The sequence below is a fragment of the Phoxinus phoxinus genome, assembly GCF_949152265.1.
Source record: "Phoxinus phoxinus genome assembly, chromosome: 7".
Classification (NCBI taxonomy): domain Eukaryota; kingdom Metazoa; phylum Chordata; class Actinopteri; order Cypriniformes; family Leuciscidae; genus Phoxinus; species Phoxinus phoxinus.
Window position 1 is genome coordinate 17,050,421 of NC_136882.1, and position 22,157 is coordinate 17,072,577.

A 22,157-nucleotide genomic window follows, 5' to 3' on the forward strand; every position below is an offset into this window, starting at 1 on the left:
GCACGTTGCCCTAATTCTTTTTAACTTGTTATAATGCAATAATGAATGCATCCGCTCTTGCAAAATGCTTTATTGCTCTATTTCTTGTATCTACTCATGTTTTATTAGCTAGAGCAGGGTGGGGGTGATCAGGTGCATATTATGATTTGGTATATTTATTAAGTCTTTGTCCCTCAGGGTATTCCCAGAATGTGGAGCTATTAGCCAATGCCTGTTACAACTGCTCCAAACACAGTCCTGCAACAGCTTGATTGTTGACTCTCAGAGAATATTTGAACACACGAACTTGATTCGGGTTATGTTTGGGTGTAATATGAAACTTGACATGACAGTTAACAATGAGAGCACATTTACTGATGTCATGCTCTTTTTGTTTGTATTAACAAGTAGGATTAGACCGTGAAATGCAGATGTCCTACCGCAGCAAACACAAAGTGCACGGTTACAGAGTAAAGAAGAGACATTTTAGTAAAGACATGTCTTATACTCCACAAGGCTGCATTTAGTTTAGCAAAATATAGTAATGTTGTGAAATATTAATACCATTTAAAAGAACTGTTTTCTTTTTTTAGTATATTTTAAAATGGCATTTATTCCTGATGGCAAGGCTGAATTTTCGGCATCATCACTCCTTCAGAAATCGATGTTGATAATAATAATATTATCTTAGTATTATCAAAAATGTAATGTAAAGTTATCAATAGTATTAGTTGTGCTGCTTTATATATTTTGTGGAACCATTTCAAGATTTTTTTTAATGTATAGAAAAGAACAGCTTGTATTTGAAATAGCAATATTATAAATGCCTTACTGTCACTTTTATTACTTTTAAAAAAACGGACCACAAATTTTCGAACTGTAGTACGGTACATTTGAAAGCCCTTTATTGGCATTCACACTCTTTTTGTATTTTCCCCTCAGTTCATGGACAGCAATGATGAGAACGATGGATATGTGGACACAGATGAGGAGGTGTCAAACGGTAGAGTGCATCTCCTTAATGGAGGTGGACCTCCTTATTTCCACAGCTACCTGTACATGAAAAGTGAGTGTTTCTTACCATTTACTTGCTTATTGTTTAGCGTATGTCTATACCATTGAATAATATTGCTAAAACTGAACATTTTTAATGGATAGACTGTAGTGAAAGATTAATATTTCGTTGTTCTGTTTCTTATTTTTCATCTTTAAGGTGGGCTGATGATCCCGTGGCGCAGGCGCTGGTGTGTTTTAAAAGACGAGACCTTCATGTGGTTCAGGGCAAAGCAGGACTCTCTCAAGTCAGGCTGGCTGTACAAGAAAGGCGGCGGGATGTCCACTCTGTCCCGCAGGAACTGGAAGATGCGCTGGTTCGTCCTTCGAGACTCTAAACTCATGTATTTCGAGAACGACAGTGAGGAGAAACTGAAGGGAACCATCGACATCAGAGCTGCCAAGTAAGAACTCAGTGCTCAGTGTAAATGATGATATGTAACTGCTAGTGTTTACAAACAAAAGACCAATTGACCAATCCAGTGTCCACCACTACTGTTGCATTTGTAAGTTTTAATGTTCATAGACTGACGGTCTGTGGTGTTTCACGCAGGGAGATTGTGGACAACCATGAGAAGGAGAATGCGCTCAATATCGTGACCGAGGAAAGGACTTACCAGATCTATGCAGAATCCCCCGAGGATGCAAGGTACATTTCAAAATCGGTATTTATTTTAGGCCAGTGTGCCTGACTAAGAGTTTCTTCAGTGTGTGTTAACTTTAATATTCGTCTGTTGTGCCCCCTTGTGGTGTAATATAACTAATTTCATATTGTCGTCTAAATACCGAACATGGTCTAATGCTTCCTGTCTGCATGCTTGTGTTGCAGTGGCTGGTTCAACGTGCTGAGCCGCGTCCACAGTGCCACTCCAGAACAGCTTCTGCAGATGCAGCACGAGCAAGCCAACCCCAAGAACGCCGTTGTGAGTGTTCACACTCATCTTTCAGCACCTTTATGTGTCATAGATTATGGTATTTATATGTCATTTTTATGATATTTCATCCTCAGGGAACACTGGATGTTGGGCTTATCGACTCTGTATGTGCTTCTGACAATCCAGACAGGTAATGCATGATATCACGAGTGCTGAGCATATAGCATTATTCCAGAAACACAATATTTTTAGTCCCACTTTATATTAAGGGTCTTTAACTACTATGAACTAACATTTAGATGAATCATTTGATGTAATGCACTTATATCGTGGATATAAGAAACCCATGCTAAAGTTGCCTAAAAAGAGGAATAAAATTTAAATAGCCCCACATCATCACATACCCTTCACCATACCTAGAGATTGGCATGGGGTACTTTCCATAAGATCATCTCTCAATGCAAATCAAACCAGCTATTAGGCTAACTGAAATAAAACCATGCCAATCTCTAGGTATGGTGAAGGGTGTGTGATGATGTGGGGCTATTTTAATTCCAAAGGCCAAGGGAACTTTATCAGGATGCATAGTGTCCTGGATCCATGAAATAACTGGCCTTTAAAAATAAAAATCTGCCTGCCGGGAATTTAACATAGGTCAGGTGTCCTGACTTATGCACCCTGTATTTTTAATGTTTAAGAACATTTATTTATTTACGATACATTATTCATTCACAAAGAAAATTCATGTCCTTAAAGGTTGGAGTTTTCCTAATTTTTTGAATGAAGGCATTAAGATAAATTTCCAAAGGATGATTTTTTTTATTCCTCTTTTTAGGCAACTTAAGCATGTGTGTCTAAACTTATGCATAGCACTGTACATGTTTTTACATTGCATTGTACCCTTCCCTTACCCCTTAACCCACCCTTAAACGTAACCATACCATCAAACCTGTCCCTAACCTTACCCGTATCCCACCTCAATAACCGCAAAAGTGTACCTAACAATTTATTTGATGTAAGTACATTTAAGACAGCTAATATAAAGTGTGACCATATTTTTTATATTGTCCATATTGCATGCATTTAATGTATTAATTTGGAACATTTAATTTAGTTTTAAACAGTATTTGGGATAATGGTTGTACAGTGCTGTACTCATAAGATTTTTTTCCCTCAGGCCAAACTCATTTGTTATAATCACTGCTAATCGCGTGATCCATTGCAACACTGACACACCAGAGGAAATGCACCACTGGATCGGCCTCCTCCAGAAGCCTAAAGGAGACTCAAAAATAGACGGCCAGGAGTTCATAGTGAGGGGTGAGTCAAACCGGTCTGTACAGGATACAAAGATTTACCAGCACTGTACTTGCTACATCATTGTGGTCATGATGAATCATTCAACAAAACGGATGCTATCTGTGTCCTTCATACACTACTGTTTAAAACTTTGGGATCACTTAAGATTTGAAAGAAAGAAATACTTTTATTCAGCAAGGATCCAAAGTGACAAAAATGATTTTCAACGATATGAATGCCTTTACTATAATTTTTTTTTTTAAAAACTGTTCTTTTGAACTTTTTGTATATCAAAAATCTATCCCGGTTTCTTTTCTCAACATTGATAATAATAAGAAAAACATTTTAAGCAGCAAATCAGCATATTATAATTATTTCTGAAGGATCATGTGACACTGAAGACTGGAGGAAGGATGCTGAAAATTCAGCTTTGGCATCACAGGAATATATTACATTTTAAAATATAATTTAAAAAAAGTAGTTAAATTCTATTTATATATTTTAGTTATATATATATATTTTTTTTTTTTGCTGAAATAAATGCAGCCAACATGCAAAATGCAGCTTTCAAAAAAAAAAAAATTAATGGTAGTGTATACTGTACATTTGTGTAAAAAACAATTATGTAAACAATGAATCACTGGTGCGAACTTTTGCTAATGTGTTCCTATAGACTTTTTTTTTCCCTATAGAAATGGATCAGCAAAAAATAACAAAAATTGTTCTTTGGTATATTTGCAAATATACATATGAAAAATATGAAAAATATATGAAAATTGCATTTTGTCTTAATTCTCTCTATTTTTGCAATATAATAGATATCTGTAGATTTGTAGATTTCAGTTATTATATTATTAAAATACCTAATACAATTTATGTCAACTCTGTTACCATTATATTTTCCTTTTTTGAAATGATAATCTAATCTAAAACGATTGATTGTTCATTAAATCATAATTGTATAGTCGCTAAAATACACTAATCTTAATCTTCTCATACTCTAAGAGATTGTAATTTCTTCCTCCCTCAATTTCTCCATAAGGTTGGCTGCATAAAGAGATGAAGTCCAGTGGGAAGAGCACGTCTCTCAAACTGAAGAAACGTTGGTTTGTTCTGACCAACAACTCACTGGATTATTATAAATCATCAGAGCGCAGTGCCTCCAAACTGGGAACACTGGTGCTCAACAGCCTTTGCTCGGTTGTTCAGCCTGATGAGAAAGTCTACAAGGAGACAGGTGTGAGAGAACAAGGCTTCCGATTGATTGATTGATTGATTGATTGATTGATTGATTGATTGATTGATTGATTGATTGATTGATTGATTTCTTTGAATTTCCGTTTGACAATTTCCAATGTCTCCGATTGTCCACAGGTTACTGGAACATAATAATCCATGGGAGAAAGCATTCTTACCGTCTCTACACCAAACTACTGAACGAAGCCATGAGATGGGCTTCAGCCATTCAGGTGGCCATCGACAACAAAGTTCCCATAGAAACACCTACCCAGCAACTCATCCGAGATATCAAGGTACATTCACCCTATAAATATCTAATTGAATTCATGGTCCCTTGTAGAGTGAGGATTTTCATCTTATTAACAATCATGTTTCAGTTGTGGAAGCCGATACCTCTCAAGCCCCGGCAATCCCTCAGGGTCAAAAACTGTAGTGTTAAGTGAGGTACACGGATGAGTGCTCTGTGTGCTGTTCACTCAGACTGTTTTCTCTTGTTTTTTCTAACTTCTTTCTGTTTTTGTTTGATTATTTCTGAGTGCTTTCGTTCTACGTCTATGCAGGATATTTTCCTAGAGTGATTTTGAATTGTTAACGGTGTACTCATTTTGGTTTATGATGTACTCATTTTGGTTTATGATGTGCTGGATGCCATACTGACACCTAGTGGTGTGGAGGCTCAAAATAAATGTTCAGTTACCAGTGCCATTGTAAAAGAAGTGTGTTATTCAATGGCAGTTATGATGACTGCATTTATTCATTTATTTCTTGAGAAAAAGTGTAAAATCTCGGTAAAGTGAGTAGTATAAATTTATAAATATAGAAATCTAGATAACACCAGATTTTGATAACTAGGCTTTTTTTTTTTGGACTGCTAGCTAGTTGAGATCCACCTTTTCAGCTAGTCGACCTGAGGCGGTTAATTATGTTGAGGTTGTAATTTAAGCTTGAACTGGTTTACCTCCTTTGACTGGTATGACCTAGTTTATCAAGCATGGCAAAAACGGCAAAGCTCAAAAACCTTTTGTGTCACTTTTGTGTGCTGTGTTTCCAGCTGCAGTGATCAGTGGATGTACATTGTGTTATACGAGTACATAAAAGCCTTAATGCCAATGTTGTTTTTGATGGCGGTGCAGGAGAGCAGTCTTAATGTGGAGGCTGTGGAGCAGATGTACTGGAGGAACCCCATCCTGAGATACACACAGCACCCGCTGCACTCGCCGCTGCTGCCTCTGCCGTACGGAGAGGTCAATGTCAACTGTGAGTCTCTCCTTTACACTCATCCATTCCTGTGTTTCCTGTTTTTATCTATTAAATGTATTTACTTGTAGACAATCTGTGTTATTGTTAACTCAAACTAAAACTATTGCCGTTTGAGCTGCATTCCTGTAGCTCATAAACTAATTAAAGCATCTGCAAAATGTATAAATGTAAGTGTAAATTTGAAAATGTTTTCGTAAATTAAATAACGGTCAAATAAAATTAAATATAAATATTAGATGAAAAACTTTAGAAATGGATGTCTTGTCAACTAACTTTAAAAAAGTATTAAAATGACTAAAACTGAAATAAAAATAAAAATAAGTTAAAACTTGTAGAAATATTTAAAAATGACAAAATGGATAATAAAATGACTATAACTTAAAACTAAAATGATTATATAGCATAATAGTATATATAGTATGTATTAGTATTGTTAAATTCATGTTCTGGCTTTCATACAATTTGTGACATGCTGTTGATTACGACAGAATTTTTTTTTTTGCTGATGATTTAATTCATAAATATTTTGTAAAAGCAATCATGTGTCTATCAGGTCAACACATTTCATGAAATTTCGTACAGAAATTTCATGCAAAAGACTGTTTTAAAACACTTACATTAATATATGCAAATAAAAATTCTACAGTGTGATCAACTCATTTTTAAAAATCAAAATGACAAATAATAAAGTCATTTTTGATATATTTGTTTATATATGTATTTTTTTATTATTAAATAAATTACAAGTTTTTTTTGAAGGGCATAAAAGCTGCATGTATAATAATTATCCAAGAATTTAGAAAAATGTTTAATATGTTTTTTTTTATCATTATATCATTGCATGTTTTACAAACTGATTACAAAAGTATTTTCTGTGGGAATTGACAGCAGGCCGTTTAATAGAGCTAAACATTTATTTAAACCTAGACTCCTCAAATATTCGATTTAAACCGCAGTCTCCTGTTCACACGGTTCATATTTTTTGGCCCTATTGTTGGATTGTTGTTGATTAATTTGTTCAGTGACGCACATTTTTACCATTTGAACTTTGGATTGGTGGGATGATGGATTTAATCCCTTTGTCTGTGTCTCTTTCTCCATCTGTCTCCTCTTCCTGTCCTACTTCCTGCAGTGCAAAAGGAGAAAGGCTACACCAGCCTGCAAGATGAGGCGGTCAAGATATTTAACTCTTTACAAGAGATGGAAGCCGTGTCAGACCCAATGCCCATCATTCAAGGCATCTTACAGACATGTCAAGATCTGCGGCCGCTCAGAGATGAAGTCTACTGTCAGCTGATCAAACAAACCAATCACGTGCCCCAGCCCAACAGCGCCGCCAACCGGTCACACTGGCATCTGCTCACCTGCATGAGCTGCACCTTCCTGCCCAGCCGTGGCATCCTCAGATACCTCAGATTCCACCTGAAAAGGTGTTGTAGCTACTCCTTGAATATGACATACTTTCATACTGTTAAATAGTTGTTTTATAAATTCAGTGTTCTAATATATATATATATATATATATATATATATATATATATATATATATATATATATATATATATATATATATATATATATAGGTTTGTGGTGCACTTTGAGAAGAAAATTGAGGAAATGATATAAATAACATCCTGGCCTAAGTGTAGTTTGTACCTAAGTTTGTACCTCAGCCAAAATAATCAAATTCATTGCATCCTCCTAAAAGTATAACAATGACTGGGTCCATCCTGGCTTTGTCTTGGGTGGTCTTATGTTGACAGTTTAATCGTTTGTAAAATCTGGATCTGCATGAATTATGTTAATGACATATTTTGGATACTAAATATTGCAATTTTGCTGTAGGCCAGTGTGTTTGCATCACTTTGCACTACTTGCTATTTGGTTTATCTTTTTAATAACGAAAGGATCACAAATTCTATTTTTTTTACCTTAAGGACATTTTTGAGCAGTATAACTTTAGTATTATTTATATACTGTTACAGTATTTATTCATTTTCAGTTTATTTTAAGGTCTGTTTAAGTTTTTAGTAATTTTGTTGTGCTTTTGTCAATTTTATTATTTTCTTTTTACAATAAATGTCTACATTTCCATTTAGTTGTAGTCATTTTAGTTCTTCAACTTCAACTTAAGTATTTCAGTTAGTTTCCAAGGAAACATTTCTCATTATTGTTTAAGTCTAATATTTATGTGTTATTTTATTTCAGTTAACAATAACAACACTAATTCTGACCACATCATATTTTGTATTTGGTGACATTAATATTTTCTGATATCGATCACTTCTCAGGATAAAGGAGCTGTTCCCTGGAACAGAAATCGAGATGTTCGCTGTGTTCATTGGCGAGTCGCTGAAGAAGACAAAAGCGCGGGAGTTTGTGCCTTCACAAGACGAGATTATCGCCCTCCTGAACAGACGGGAGATGACGACGACCGTTTACTGCCATGGTGGAGGTTCCTGCAAGATTTCTATCAACTCTCACACTACAGCGGGAGAGGTGAGGGATGCTAACAGCCTGCAAAGCACAGCCAAACTGCAAAAACAATGCAATGCAATAACCTAGTGTTTTAAGAGAGTAATTAGATGTCAGTTGATTCAGAATTAAACCGGTGGAACTTTATGGTGTAACATTCTGGTGGTGAAGGGTTTCATTTCTTTTCTGTGTGTAGGTGGTAGAGAAACTGATCCGAGGCTTGGCTATGGAGGACAGCAGGAACATGTTTGCTTTGTTCGAGCACAACAGCACGATCGACCGGGCCGTGGAGAGCAGGGTGATTGTGGCCGATGTGCTGGCCAAGTTTGAGAGGTAAAATTACACCTCAAATTTGCTGCACCTATTCACTCAGAAGTTAAACTCCGTTCCTACAAAACACTGCCAAGTGTATGTGTCATCACTTGGTTATTACAGCAGTAATGCATTTATAACATACATAAAACCTTTAAAACCAATGTGAAATAATGTTTTTAATGAGTAGCACACAAAAATAAACGTTTGTTGTGGTGGCTGTTTCTCAGGCTGGCAGGAAGTGAGGTGGAGGAAGACGCCCAATGGAAGCTGTACTTCAAACTGTATTGTTTCTTAGATGTGGAGAGCATGCCCAAGGAAGGAGTGGAGTTTGTCTTCATGTTTGAGCAGGTCAGTTATTTATAGTTTCATTTCTTGCCTCTGTTCTGTTCAACCCAATTGAGGAGGTGTGTAATACCTGGAGAAACTATCTATCATATCATCTATCGTTGATCTATCACCAATCTTTCATCTCAAAGGCGATTTAGATTTTATAATTATGTTTTCAGTTTTTATTTTAGTTTAAATGTCACATTTTTCTTTTATTTTGTTATTGACATTTTTATTATAAAAAATAATTATATATATATATATATATATATATATATATATATATATATAGCTTTATTAAGATGATCTAATATTTATAGAAAGTCTAATATTTATTTTATTTTTATTTGAGCTTTTCTGAAATAAAAACATTCCTAAATCAAGATATATTAAATCGAGAAGCAGATTATATAAGATATTAAGTCTTATTTTCTTAAAAAAAATGTTTAGTTTGTGCTTAAAACAACAAGATTACTTACAAATTGTAGTCGTTTACTGATTCCAAACTACATGACAAAAATTGTCGTTAGGGATGTAATCTATTAAATTACACATTTAAAGGTATAGCGGAGGATCTTTCCTAATTTTAGAAAAGACCCGCCCTCACCAATTTAAAAAAAAAAATGCACATGCGCAACACTCTATTAGCTCCCGAGAGGGAACGCCTATTAAACTTACACTTACATTAACTTTTACTAGCAGTGATTTTAAATGGATTTCTCCAAATAGCATGACAAACTTTACCTGTCTAGTAGAATCTTCGCGACTGCGGCATCAGTGGGAAGCCCAACCTGTGCTTCTAGCGCACGCCAGCGTGTGAAATATTCACCCAAAATCACTCTGGTCTTGTTTCTATATTCTGCGGCCTTTCTCTTCTTATCATACATTTTTTCTCTTTCGAACCCTCAGCCATTTTCAAAGAAATGGCTGAAACCGTAAATTATCACACATAATACACCTGAAAGTGCGCATGCGCAAAAAGCGAAAACTACATAGGGACGAGCACGTACGACGGCCTTACGTAAACGTATCACTAGAATGATTGACACTTAGGTGGACCAATAGTATAGGCTACCCACCCGGAAAAAGAAAATCCTCCGCTATACCTTTAAGGTAATATAATCTGACAACTTTTTGATTACTTTTGACCAAACTTGTCACCACATTGATTTGAATGGGATAATCTTGTACCATATTGATATAAAAAAGAAAAAAGAAAATATATTCTATTCTTTGTTGTCAACAACAAGTGGATTAAATATTACATTACGTCAGGGTTTCCCAGACTGGGCTTTGTGATGGAACAGCAGGGGGGTTGTGAGTTTAATTTAAAAGTACTTAATTTTTGGAATCTGATTATGTAATCCAGATTACATGTATTCAGTTACTACCCAGCTCTGAAAACAACCTGCCAGTGGGGTAAAAAATAATAATTTGAATTAAGTTTATTTTTCTTACCCCATTGCCAGATATCTTTTTATTTTTTTGAAGCACAAACCCAACCCATTTTGTAATAAATTTTTCAACAAACAAGACTTAATATCTTCTTTCATTTTGCTTCTCAAGTTAATGTTGATTTAAGAATGTATAGATATTTGTACAGGAAAAAACAAGAAAATACTGAGTGAGAATTTGTTTGCAATGTTCAGAGGAAGTCAGATGTGAGTTTTGTTCTCATTCATCTCTCCAGGCTCATGAAAGTTTAATAAGCGGTCACTTTCCTGCCCACGAGGACACCCTTCAGCACTTGGCTGCTTTACGTCTGCAGTACCTGTCTGGGGATGTGTCTCGGGTCAACTGGAGCTTGGACAGCGTTTACCCCACTGGCCGTCTGCGCAACCGCATACTTCAGTTCACCAAAGTAGGAGGAGCAGCTGGCCCGGGACAGACCCTAGAAAGGAGGAGGACGAGCTTCCTGGACGGCACGCTGAGGCGTGGACTCAAGACGGGCACTATGAAGAAACAGCGCAGCATGCAGGAGGAACAAATGCTGGAAATGTGGATCAAGGAAGAGACCTCAGCCACCAGGGCCAGTGTTATGGAGAAATGGAGTCGACTGCATGGTCTGGATCAACACCAAGCCATGCTAAAATATATGAACATCATTAAAGAATGGCCTGGGTATGGATCTACGCTGTTTGATGTGGAGGTAAGCACTTAAGATGAAACAAAAGATGACTACAACATGGGTGCGATGCAAAATCTTGAAATGCAAAAACGTAACTATACATAAAATTCCCTCGTGCCAGTAAAGCATCAACAACTTTCATTCCTTTTCACACAAATAACTAGACTAATTTGATATTATTAATATAAAATTAATAATTAGACTGATTAATAAAGACTTATTTTTGCGTGATTCCTTGCACAATACTTTGCTATGACCTCAGAGCACTTTTAGCATAGTGCATGATCTGTACATTTTGACATTTACTTACCATAACCAGCTCCATATTGATGACTTTTTCTAGTAAACTTGCTCGGTAGCTCCCCTGAATCCGCATTGCACTCGTAATGCAAAGTTCTGGGGTACCCATGAAACACGAGTCACGATAAAAGAGCTGTAAGACTCATAGAAGCAAGCTAAAATGGCATGGTTGCTTCAGCAACTGCATTATCTTATCGTTAGCGCCAGTCACCAGACATTTAATTTCTGAACTTCCGAATTCGCGTTCATCTGTTTTGAGTAAAACTGGATGTGCTTTTAGCGCCACTCATTTCACATTGATTGGACATTTCACTTTGAGAGTGTCACAAACCATCCCATGCAAAAAGCAACGCAATATCATTTTGCCTGTTTTGGGGTGGATGATTACATTTAGTGAAATGGTTTAAAACTCCTCATCAAGCTATCCATTTCTCATTGGCAGTCGTGTCCTAATGGTTAGAGAGTGTGTATGAGTGTGTGTTCACTGCTCACTGCTAATGTGTGTGCACTAACTTGGATGGGTTAAATGCAGAGGACAAATTCCGAGTATGGGTTATCATACTTGGCCTTCACATCACATAACTTTATCAACAAATAGATCAGTGCATTTTTGAGGAAAAATTGTGTGAATGGTGTGTTATGCATTTGCGAAGGTATTCTTCGGATGTTCTGGGTGGTTGCTTTACTGTCTCGCACCCAGATAGTACCGGGATACTTTTTCTGTAGTCTAATCTGACATTTGCTGTGATTCTGTGTGCAGTGTAAAGAAGGTGGTTTCCCCCATGACCTCTGGCTGAGCGTGAGTGCCGAGAACGTGTCTGTGTATAAGAGAGGAGAGGCGAAGCCTCTGGAGACTTTCCCCTACGAACACATTGTCTTCTTCGGAGCTCCTCTGGCCAGCACATACAAGATCACAGTGGATGGGAGAGACATGTTTTTTGAGACACCTCAGGTAATCAAATGTCATTTTAAATGGATAGTTCACCCAAAGATGTCATCATTTAACTACATCTATATGAAGCATCGAGCATTTTAATCCAAGTCTCCTGAACAGACACAATTACTGTATGAACAGCTTTAATGTAGACTTTCATTCACATATAAACATTGATCAACACATCAAATATGGTAAACATACCGTAATCTCAAACGTACTTGCTTGATGCACGAGAACCAATGAGGTTTGTTTTTGCCTGTTGCTGTTGTTTGCAGTGTGTTTGAACTTCCGTTCACCATATTTAATGCGCTGTATGCATGTACTTGGATCAAACCACTCAATTCATAATAATTGTGTTTATGGTCTCTTCATGAGCTTTTTGAATCTTCAAAGATTGGTTTTCAAATAATGTTTTGGCGCAAATAATGATGACAGAATTTTCATTATTGGGTGAACTATCCCTGTAAGAATACATAATCAACATATAATTGAATAGAAGGGTTCACTATGTATAAACTTTGGCTTGTTTCAGGTTGGAGAGATCACCAAAATAATGAAAGCCTACATCAACATGATAGTTAAGAAGCGATGCAGCGTCAGATCAGTGGCCAGCTTTGGGAGCAACTGGATCAGGTGATGAGTACTGACCAATCACAGTCGAGACGCTAGAGATTTCCTTCTCATTGATGAACAGTGTTTTGTTGAGAGCTCTCAAAGACTCATAGCCTGAAGTGATTGCACACGTTGAAAGTGTCAACAGCCATGTTAAAACTTGTCCATTTGCCTTACTCCGCACAAGGGCTGGTCTGTGCAGATTTGCGTCATTTAGATTGCTTTCTGTGTTACTGCTTATCTGTTACTGAACCTTCACTCAGGTTCCTCGGGTTGAAAGAATGAGGAAAAGGTTTTCTGCTTTTATGTCTTGCCATTTTCATCTATGCGTTCTCTTATGTATTGTGCATAAGGGGCCATTCACACAAAATGTGTTTTTGCATTCCACTGAGCTGCTTTTCCATTGTAAACGCACTAGATCGATGTGTTTGGCCCTTAGGTCAATTTGCGTTTAAAAAACGCAATACGCAGGGCAGTGGAATAAAAAACAATGCAAGGTCTGGACTAGAGACTTATTTAAAGCTTCAAACTGATACTATCATCCACCTTTTTGAGCACAGACGTGAAAATAAATGGTTGTAGTTCATGATGGTTGTAGGACGGTTTATACCAACCTAAGTTTGGTCTGTTTTTAAAGAAGACACTCACCAATTTTTTGAAGTGTTTCCACTTCTGCAATAATCTGCTATCACAAAAATTGAGCCCGCTTTTAATGTACCGTTTCCATGGTCAGATACGCACAATGGTCACACACTTCCATCTAGTGCATGTTTACAATAGAAAGACGCATTCTGTGTGAATGGCCCCTTCTGGGTTAAGCTCAGGTACAGTATAAAGACAAGCAATATCTCAACATTTCAGTGCAGTGTTCTGGGTGTTACAAGATATTTGACAGGAAATATGTGGAATACCACAGTACTGATATTTATTTTGCAGAAAAGCTGTAAAAAAAAAAAAATGACAGTAAAAAAACAAACAGTTTTTCACTCAGTGTTTCACACAGTAGGTCAGTTGTAAATCTATTCTTTCAAGAAAAGAAAATCCATTTTAGTTTATACATCAAACCTTTTTTAAGACATCATTTCGATGTTTTTTTCTAAGATGGTTAAGAATGTTTTAAAGGAAGCCTGCATACTTATAACTGAAGGATGATTTTGTGTGCCTAAAAGAGAGTGAATAATTATGGGTGGGCTGGGTATTTATTCAGTGTTAGTGTTGTTGTATGGATGATGATGTTGTGTTGATGGCATGTTGTGTACAGACTACATCAGTGATGTAACACACAGTGATAGTATGAATGAAGGATGACACTGTGGTATCAGAGGCTCATGTGTGTTGGTACCACAACCTCATTCAAAGTTCTGTTCATTATTGCTCCATTAATAAATGTGGTGAGCTGCTGGTCAGTTCAATTCCAGAGTCGTCACCATTAGTTTAGTCAAAATATTTCAGCTTGTGTAGAGGATGAAAATCAAAGGTTGTTTTTCTTTTGTAACTGGATTTACAAAATGCTTAATAAATTATTTCAGTTCCAGATATGGTGTGGATTATTTAAATGTTGTCGAATTACCTTACATTTTACTTTGTTCTTCGCTTTCCCACAATGCGTGTGTTACAAAATAATAAACTGCAGTGCAACATGCATTCATTCCTTTTTCCAAAATTCTCTTGTAATAAGATTTTTTGAGTTTGTTTTAGTTCATATCTGTTAGTATCTGTTATATTATATTGTTGAGTGCTTTATGAGTGTGCCTCTGTCCTTCCTGTGCTCTCCTAAAGAACGTACTATATAGCTATGATAGAGAGATAGAGACCAGCAACAGAATAATGAAAGCACAGACCCAGAATTTCTAAAACATATCGAATATGTTGAAATTATAATTCTCACTGAAACCTGTTGTCGAAATTATACGCTTATACTGTCCCTCGGGCTACTATGAAGTAATTGTGCCCTCAGTTAAAATAAGTACAGTCCAACGTCCACTCGGGAGGAATTCTGGTGTGGTACAGGGAGGATCTGGCCAAACACATTTCTACTATTACAGTTTATTTATTTATTATTACTACACCAAATTGGCATCACTGTGCCATCTACACTCCCCCAGCGGAATCCCCTTATCATGACGAGGAATATCTCAACAACATCCACACATAAATCAAACTAACATTTATATCAAAACACATCACACACCAGAACAAAACAGACTGGAAACCTGCCAAATGTATCAGGTCCAGCAGATATACAGATGGGCTCCAGACAGCGCAGACAAATTTGTCCAAGCCTTCAATTCTGAAGAACTACAAAATCTAATAAATACTTGTATTACAGTTTTTTACAGTTCACTTTTACAGTTTACTTCACACAGTTCTCCTAACCAACTTTCAGCTCGGCACAGCAGTTCATTTCACATTCAAAATGCACTAAAACTACTCGTATCAATATCTCAAATATTTCTTCTACCTCTCTACTGTTTAGAATTCACTGCAATATATGTTACTAGACATGATGCAGTATGCTTCAATACTTTATATATTGTATGTCTTTTTTTGTTGTTGCACTGAGTAATTCCTAAGTACAAACATTTATCTACACACCATCCACCGATACAGATACAATAGCAATCAACTGTGGTTGGTCCAATTGTTTTTATACCATTTAAGGTTGTTGTGTCGAAGTGAGAAAAGAATTAATGAAATTTGAAAGATGTAGTCATTAAATGTATTTTGTGCCAAAGCAATGATAAATGATCCACAGTTTAGCCCACATATACTTCTGTTGTGCTCACTGTGTGAAGAGTTTTGAAAAAGTGACCCAAGTATTGAGAAATGTGTCCTAGCGACTGTAAAAAAAAATAATAAGAAGAAATTCGAAATAAATGGAGCTTGAGTGATCGAATGGAATTCAAGCGTAGTTCAGGCAGACCACTGCTTGCTAAACTATATCAGCTGACGCTCAGCTGATTTGTTACTCCACCTACACTAATCTAGAGTATTTAAGCTCATTCACGAATGCTACCGCAGTCTGTCGCACAGATATTTACACCCACCTCCACCTCTTCACCTCCTTGCATCTTCATATAGAGCAATGGATGATGTATAGAAGCATTGTATGTCTTTCTATAACATTTGCTAAGAAACATTGGGTTATTAAAAGGCTTGGGTTTTGTGTCTCAAGGATGTATCTCAAGCTGTCTAGTATGGCAGCTCAAGCACCTTAGAGCTATCGCCAAATCCAAAGATTGTCAATAAAATTCATTCTTAAAGTAGTCCTGACTGAACTAAAGATTGTGTTAATTTGGCTATAAAATCAATTACGTATTTTAAAAAGCAGCACATAGAAGTGAATTGATGAAAAATGGTTTGACTCAAGAACATTATGAAAATTAAGAAACAAATTTAGCAATTTATCAAATCTGAAACATAAAGAACTAAACTAACATAAGAACTGAATACTTTTCAAAGCTAAATATATATAAAGACACTATTAGAGAGAAAAAGCAACACCATCTGACCGAAAGTATACAAGAATTAGAACATTCAATAAATCAAAATCAGTTCTGGAATATGTGGAATAATCTGAGCACAACAAAACCAAGATAATAAAAGATGGAGAAATTTGGACAAAGCATTTTGAAAAGAAATCCCATCAAATCAATTTAATGACAAATTTTAATAATCTGATCAAACAAAATCTACAAACTTATGAAGAGCCAATTAAAAATAATCAAAATCCACTTGACTTCCCAATTACACATGAGGAATTGACAAACAAACTCAAAAGCCAAAAATGTAAGAAATCTTGTGGTCCTGACAGCATAGGTGAAATGGTGAAACACAGCACACCTGAGCTGCAGACGGCTGTGCTCAAATCATTCAACATTGTACTTAGTTCAGGCTGTTTTCCTGACATATGGAGACACGGACCTATTGCCCCACTTCATAAGAGTGGAAATAAATCAGACCCTGATCATTTCAGAGGCCTTTGTGTGAGCAGTAATCTGGGGAAGTTATTTAGCAGTATTTTAGACAATAGAATTGTAGCTTCCTTAACGAACACAATGTCCTGAGCCAGAGTCAGACTGGCTTCCTTCCAAATCACAGAACTACTGACCACATTTACACCCTTCACACCAATAAACACGTAACACAGATAAAGCTTGAAGAGCTCTATGCGCCATTAAGAAGAAATTCCAAAACATTGAAATACTGATTCCAATCTGGTGTAGAATCTTTGATGGTGTAATTCAGCCCATTGCGCTGCATGGAAGTGAGGTGTGGGGTCCACTCAGCGATCAGAGCTATACATGGGACAGACATCCAACAGAGGCCCTACACACAGAATTCTGCTAATTCATTCTAAAACTACAAAGAAAAACACCCAATAATGCATGTAGGGCAGAATTAGGCATTGATTATAGTGCGCAAAAGAGATCCCTCAAATTCTGGATGCATCTAAAATCAAGTCCCACAGAATCGCTACATTTTAAAGCATTGCAAACCCAAGAAATTAACCTTGAAAAAAGTCCCCTCAGTCAGCGAGACTTAACCTGACTAACTCTACTTACACTAACCAGTCTCAGACCAGCACTGCTTCTCACACAAAAACATAAAAATAAACCAAATTATCAAACAGTCTAAAAATACATATCTGGAACATTGGGATCAGGAAACTGAAACACAAAGTATTACAATGCTATTGAACTCTGATGTCAAATTATGAATTGGAATAATATCTCCAGAGTGTCAGACACACAAAGCTTCACTGTCACAAATAGCCTACATTTCATTCAGAGACCTCTACTTAAAGAACTTTACAGCCATGACTGAAATAGAACAAATAAAGATGATATTAGGAGAGGGACAAATAGCAACACTGGCTGCCAGATGTGTGTGGATGTGCCACAGCCTGAGACACAGCAGGTGAATGTGTGTTATATGTGTGTTGTGTCTGACCATAGTGTGTTTCTTTCCCTACTGTCCACAACAATGACCCTCAGTAATGTGTGTGTGTGTGTTAAAACACTGTGGTATTAAATGTTCACACATGTTCTGTTTTGTTACACTGTTTATTATTTTTTATTATTTACAGTCATACCAATAAAGCGAATTTGAATTTAGAATAGAAACAGACAGATATTTCGTTTATTTATTTATTATTATTTTACAAACGTTAACCATGAAAAAATACAAAGAGGTCAGAATCTGTATTAAAATACATATTTTTATTTTGACAAATAATAATTTATGTTTTTAGGTATTAATTGTCTAAATAATTTTAAGAAGCCAACATGTCATTTAAAAAAAAGGAGCACATTATTTTGTCAAAAAACAACAACTTATAAATCAGTGCCTCAAATAAATCCTGCTTAACCATAAACCACTATTTCGAAACTGGGAGGTTCTTGAAAAGACGAGTTTCAATCCTTCCTTCCAGAAAACACATGACCAACAACCAGGGCTGAAACCAACACACATCCGCTGCGTTTGCCAACATGTTCCAAACTCGCACTTTTTTTCTGTCTTTTGGTTTCTTTGTCTTCAGTTTTGCTGTTGTTTTTGCTCAGACGACAAGTCCAGTAACAAGTAAGTTTCGGCCACAGTGCTGTTTGTTTACAAGCTTTTTAACCGTAGATACGGTAAAACAACAATGGCTGACTTACTTAAATTTAACTAACGTTATTTTTTGGAAATCAGCTTTCAGATTCGGTTCGGTATGATGCCCAAAATGATGCAGGCTATAGGCAGCTTGCATTGTTTTCAAACGAAGACTATGTTTTTGTAGTTCGTTTGTCTACCAAGCACACTTTCCCGAATTGATCGTTCTACATCGTCTATTTTCTTGGAAATTGTAACGTCATAATAAGTCACGTATAACCATACTGTTTATGTGACTGAGCAGCTGATTGACTCCAGCTCAGTAAAACATCGAGATCAAGCATAGACAGTTTTACTTATTGAAAGACTTTTACCAAATTGGTTCAAAACATGTTTTGTTGATGCTTTTATGGTCCATTTTAAACCGTAACCATGGAAAATTAGAATTTTATCCGACCATGACGTCAGAGTGTGCCCTGTTTAAATCACATGCTAGAAACTTTAACAAAGGAGTGTTAAGAGGTCAGGGAGAATATTTTATGTAACTGTTGGAAGAGAATTATGTTTTATTTTCATTCAAAATAGAATTCTGAGCAATGCTGTATGTTTTAGATTCCATTTATTAAACTATGGTTAATCAGACTATGGTAACATGTCAGACTTGTCCCTAAAACTGCCTTCTTTTCACAGACTGCACTATAAAATCCAACACATCTTGTGAAGAATGTCTGAAGATTGTTTCGGTATGAGTTGTCAGCGTGCTGTGCATATCATCTGTTATTCACTGATAACACTTCCAAACCCCATAGTATTTGTTATACAGACCGCATTATTAATTGGTGAAAAAGCATACACAATTGTTCTGTGACATAAATGTAATGATTGTGTATGTTATCTTTTGTTCAGTGTTTGTGGTGCATCTCAAGCCAGAAATGCATTGACTATCCAGTGAAGAGCGTTCTACCATCTCATAGTGTCTGTCCTCTCTCAGATGCACGATGGGGAATGTGCTGGAGTAAGACTGATAATCACACACAGCGGGAAACATCTTGTCATTTGTTTACTGTCTTAATGGATGTATTATGTGCATTTTTTTTATTATGAACATGCACAGTTTACATTTCCCATTTCTCATTGGTTTACATTCCCTTTGTGTTTTAAATAAGGAACAGGTTTGAACAGTATAATTTGTGTCAATTTATTTAATATTGTGTCTTGTTGTCAAATAGCTTTAAATTATTTTAGTCATCTTACATAAAGCATAAGTAAATAATGATCTTCCATTCTGCATGGGGAATATAAACTTGTATGCTGAACTTTATTCGCCACATTCTTAGTCCATAGTTCACAGTAGCTTTAACTTCATTACATTCTTGATTGTCACTTTATTACTTTGAACTCTTGTAAAATGAGTTAAGGGAAGTTTAACCCTCCGCATATACTGCCTGTTTTGGTGTACAAGTTGTGGACAGGAATGATCTCTTTAATTCTGTGTTGTATGAATCACAGTGAATTTCCAGACTCTCATCATTACCATCTCTGTGATCGCCGGGGTGATCATCGTCGCCATATTCGTCTGCTGCTTCTGCTGCTGTAAATGTGAAAACATTGGGTAAGATGAAAACCAGCGCTTGTGATTCAAGTTTTTAATATTATGGGAAGGCAATATAGGGTGCAAAAGTCTTAGGCACATTAGTGTTTTCACCAAAAAAAAGTTTAAAGCCGGTTATTTATATCTTTTTGCTGTAGTGTGTCAGTAGGAAATCAGTGATAACATGGAAATTACATCACAACATTTATTTCCATCAAGAGGGGCATCAGTTATTGTTCTTGAATTGACAATGCAAGAGTCCAGCACTCTGTAAATCTACTTGAGCACATCCCAAAGACTTACATTGAATTTAAGGTCTTGACTAGAGGTGCCAGAGGTGTGTGAAATCCTAGAATATGGCCATGATGTGTCTTCATACATGGTTGTTTAATAAATGAAAGGCTAACACACTCCATCAATTAGGGTTAGAATAACTTTTGCCAAACATATAACATGTTAGAAACATAATCACTGCATCAATGATATCCAGTCATATCTCTTAAGCATTTGCCTATTTAAATACAAACAGTGAGTTGCTGTCATGTGATTGGCTGATTAGATGTGGATTATATGGGTATATACATACAAATAAAGGTCATTGGAGCACATAACAAATGACTTAACAAAAAATTCTCCTAATCTGAAAGGTCTAAGAGGAATGATGAGCGAATGGAGAGACAAGCTCATCTGAAAAGTTTTCGCAAAGAGGAGAGGTATGATTTGTTGTGGGAAAATTAATTCCACACATTTGATTTTGTTAATAAATGTGGAGACCATTGAGTCTTGTCTTGATGAAATAGTGTTAAGAAAAACAATCATTGTGTTGCAGGAAAGCAGAGATGAGGCAGAGACATGATGAAATGCGATTGAAATATGGTAAGATTTTCCTTTCATCATGAATTATGTATGAAATAAATAGAAGTATCCTTTATGGTTAACTTATAAATGTTAGTTATACTGTATTTCAGAGTTTGAACTTTACTCGCTCTGTTTCAGGTTTGACAAAGGATAACCAGTACTCCAGATTTGAGAACAGCTAAGAAACTTGTGATGATGCTCCGCTGTTGACTTTCCTTATACCTCACAAAAATGAACACATTTCCTTGCATAACCAGCGCTCCATTTTTTATTTGATTGTACTAGTTGCCAGCTGGCCACACAAGCATACATCGTTGCCATTTGCTTGAAATTTGATTTATTCAGACCTGGATTTTTAACAAATCTGCACGCAAACCACAATTTAGATGTTTAAAAAAAAGCTTTGTAAATGTAGTAGCCTACCTTGATGATGACTTTTTGCAAATCCAAATAAGCGACAAAATAAATTTAGCAAGAAGTGTTGATAATTGAGTCTGCATTGGACCAGACCTGATTTTTGGTTGGCAGTGCATGTCATTTATTGCTGTAGCTTTTTAATCAGATTAGGACTTGTTTTGCATAAATGGTACATTTATATTTCAATATAACTTGGTTTTGTGTTTGTCAATGATTTAATCACTAGCTTATTGTAATTACCAAATGGTTGATTTATCAGTGCAATTTACAAAGCCAAATAAACTCGGAGAAAGAGAAGACGAATAAAAGTTAATATTGTACATTTGTTACTGTTTATTGTAGATTTATTGTAGATAGAAGTACTGATCTGTTGTTAGACAAATAAGAAAAAGGTGATTTTTAATGTCAATTTGAGTAAGTTTCCGCTTTGAAACTAAATGCGTTTTTGCAATAAGGTCATTCATCTTTCATATTTTCAGATTTTACCCAAATCATAACTAGATTAATTTTCCAAGTGACATTCTTTTTATTTTTACAAAAAACATTTTTCATATTATTTTGTGGTTGTGTAAGTTTATTGAAGTTTTAAATAATTTAATTTAATTGTATATGTAATAAAAAATGTAACACACACACACACACAGCCTATATATATATATATATATATATAAACTGAAAACATTGTTAAACATTATATATATATATATATATATATATATATATATATATATATATATATATATATATATATATATATATATATATATTTATACCTGACACCCCAATAAGAATAATGAAATATTTGTCATTAAGCAAAAGTAATGCGCACACTATTATTTAAATGTTGTGCATAATTAAATCATTTGTTTTTGGCCTCAAGACCTCAAGCGGAACCTA

The 22,157-nt window shown here is 35.8% G+C and overlaps 2 protein-coding genes across 2 annotated transcripts in view; both read left to right on the forward strand.

The window, feature by feature from the left end:
- The window catches only part of myo10l3 (myosin X, like 3), a 72,890-nt gene extending 58,556 nt beyond the window's left edge, over window positions 1-14,334 (forward strand). The window contains exons 25-40 of the mRNA XM_079619544.1: window positions 922-1,045; window positions 1,193-1,436; window positions 1,586-1,681; window positions 1,862-1,955; window positions 2,042-2,097; window positions 3,085-3,227; window positions 4,249-4,443; window positions 4,581-4,738; window positions 5,579-5,702; window positions 6,838-7,135; window positions 7,997-8,204; window positions 8,377-8,513; window positions 8,723-8,843; window positions 10,513-10,971; window positions 12,011-12,202; window positions 12,720-14,334. Of these exons, the coding sequence (XP_079475670.1) occupies window positions 922-1,045; window positions 1,193-1,436; window positions 1,586-1,681; window positions 1,862-1,955; window positions 2,042-2,097; window positions 3,085-3,227; window positions 4,249-4,443; window positions 4,581-4,738; window positions 5,579-5,702; window positions 6,838-7,135; window positions 7,997-8,204; window positions 8,377-8,513; window positions 8,723-8,843; window positions 10,513-10,971; window positions 12,011-12,202; window positions 12,720-12,824 (2,754 nt within the window). The 3' untranslated portion in view covers window positions 12,825-14,334. The remainder of the gene's footprint in view (window positions 1-921; window positions 1,046-1,192; window positions 1,437-1,585; window positions 1,682-1,861; window positions 1,956-2,041; window positions 2,098-3,084; window positions 3,228-4,248; window positions 4,444-4,580; window positions 4,739-5,578; window positions 5,703-6,837; window positions 7,136-7,996; window positions 8,205-8,376; window positions 8,514-8,722; window positions 8,844-10,512; window positions 10,972-12,010; window positions 12,203-12,719) is intronic.
- A 3,852-nt stretch (window positions 14,335-18,186) lies between these two features.
- Window positions 18,187-21,912, forward strand: pttg1ipb (PTTG1 interacting protein b). The gene is made up of 7 exons (XM_079618815.1): window positions 18,187-18,382; window positions 19,085-19,137; window positions 19,301-19,409; window positions 19,904-20,006; window positions 20,633-20,698; window positions 20,815-20,861; window positions 20,982-21,912. The coding sequence occupies exons 1-7, from the start codon at window positions 18,292-18,294 to the stop codon at window positions 21,023-21,025; spliced, it is 513 nt and encodes a 170-aa protein (XP_079474941.1). The 5' UTR covers window positions 18,187-18,291; the 3' UTR covers window positions 21,026-21,912.
- The last annotated feature ends 245 nt before the right edge of the window (window positions 21,913-22,157 follow it).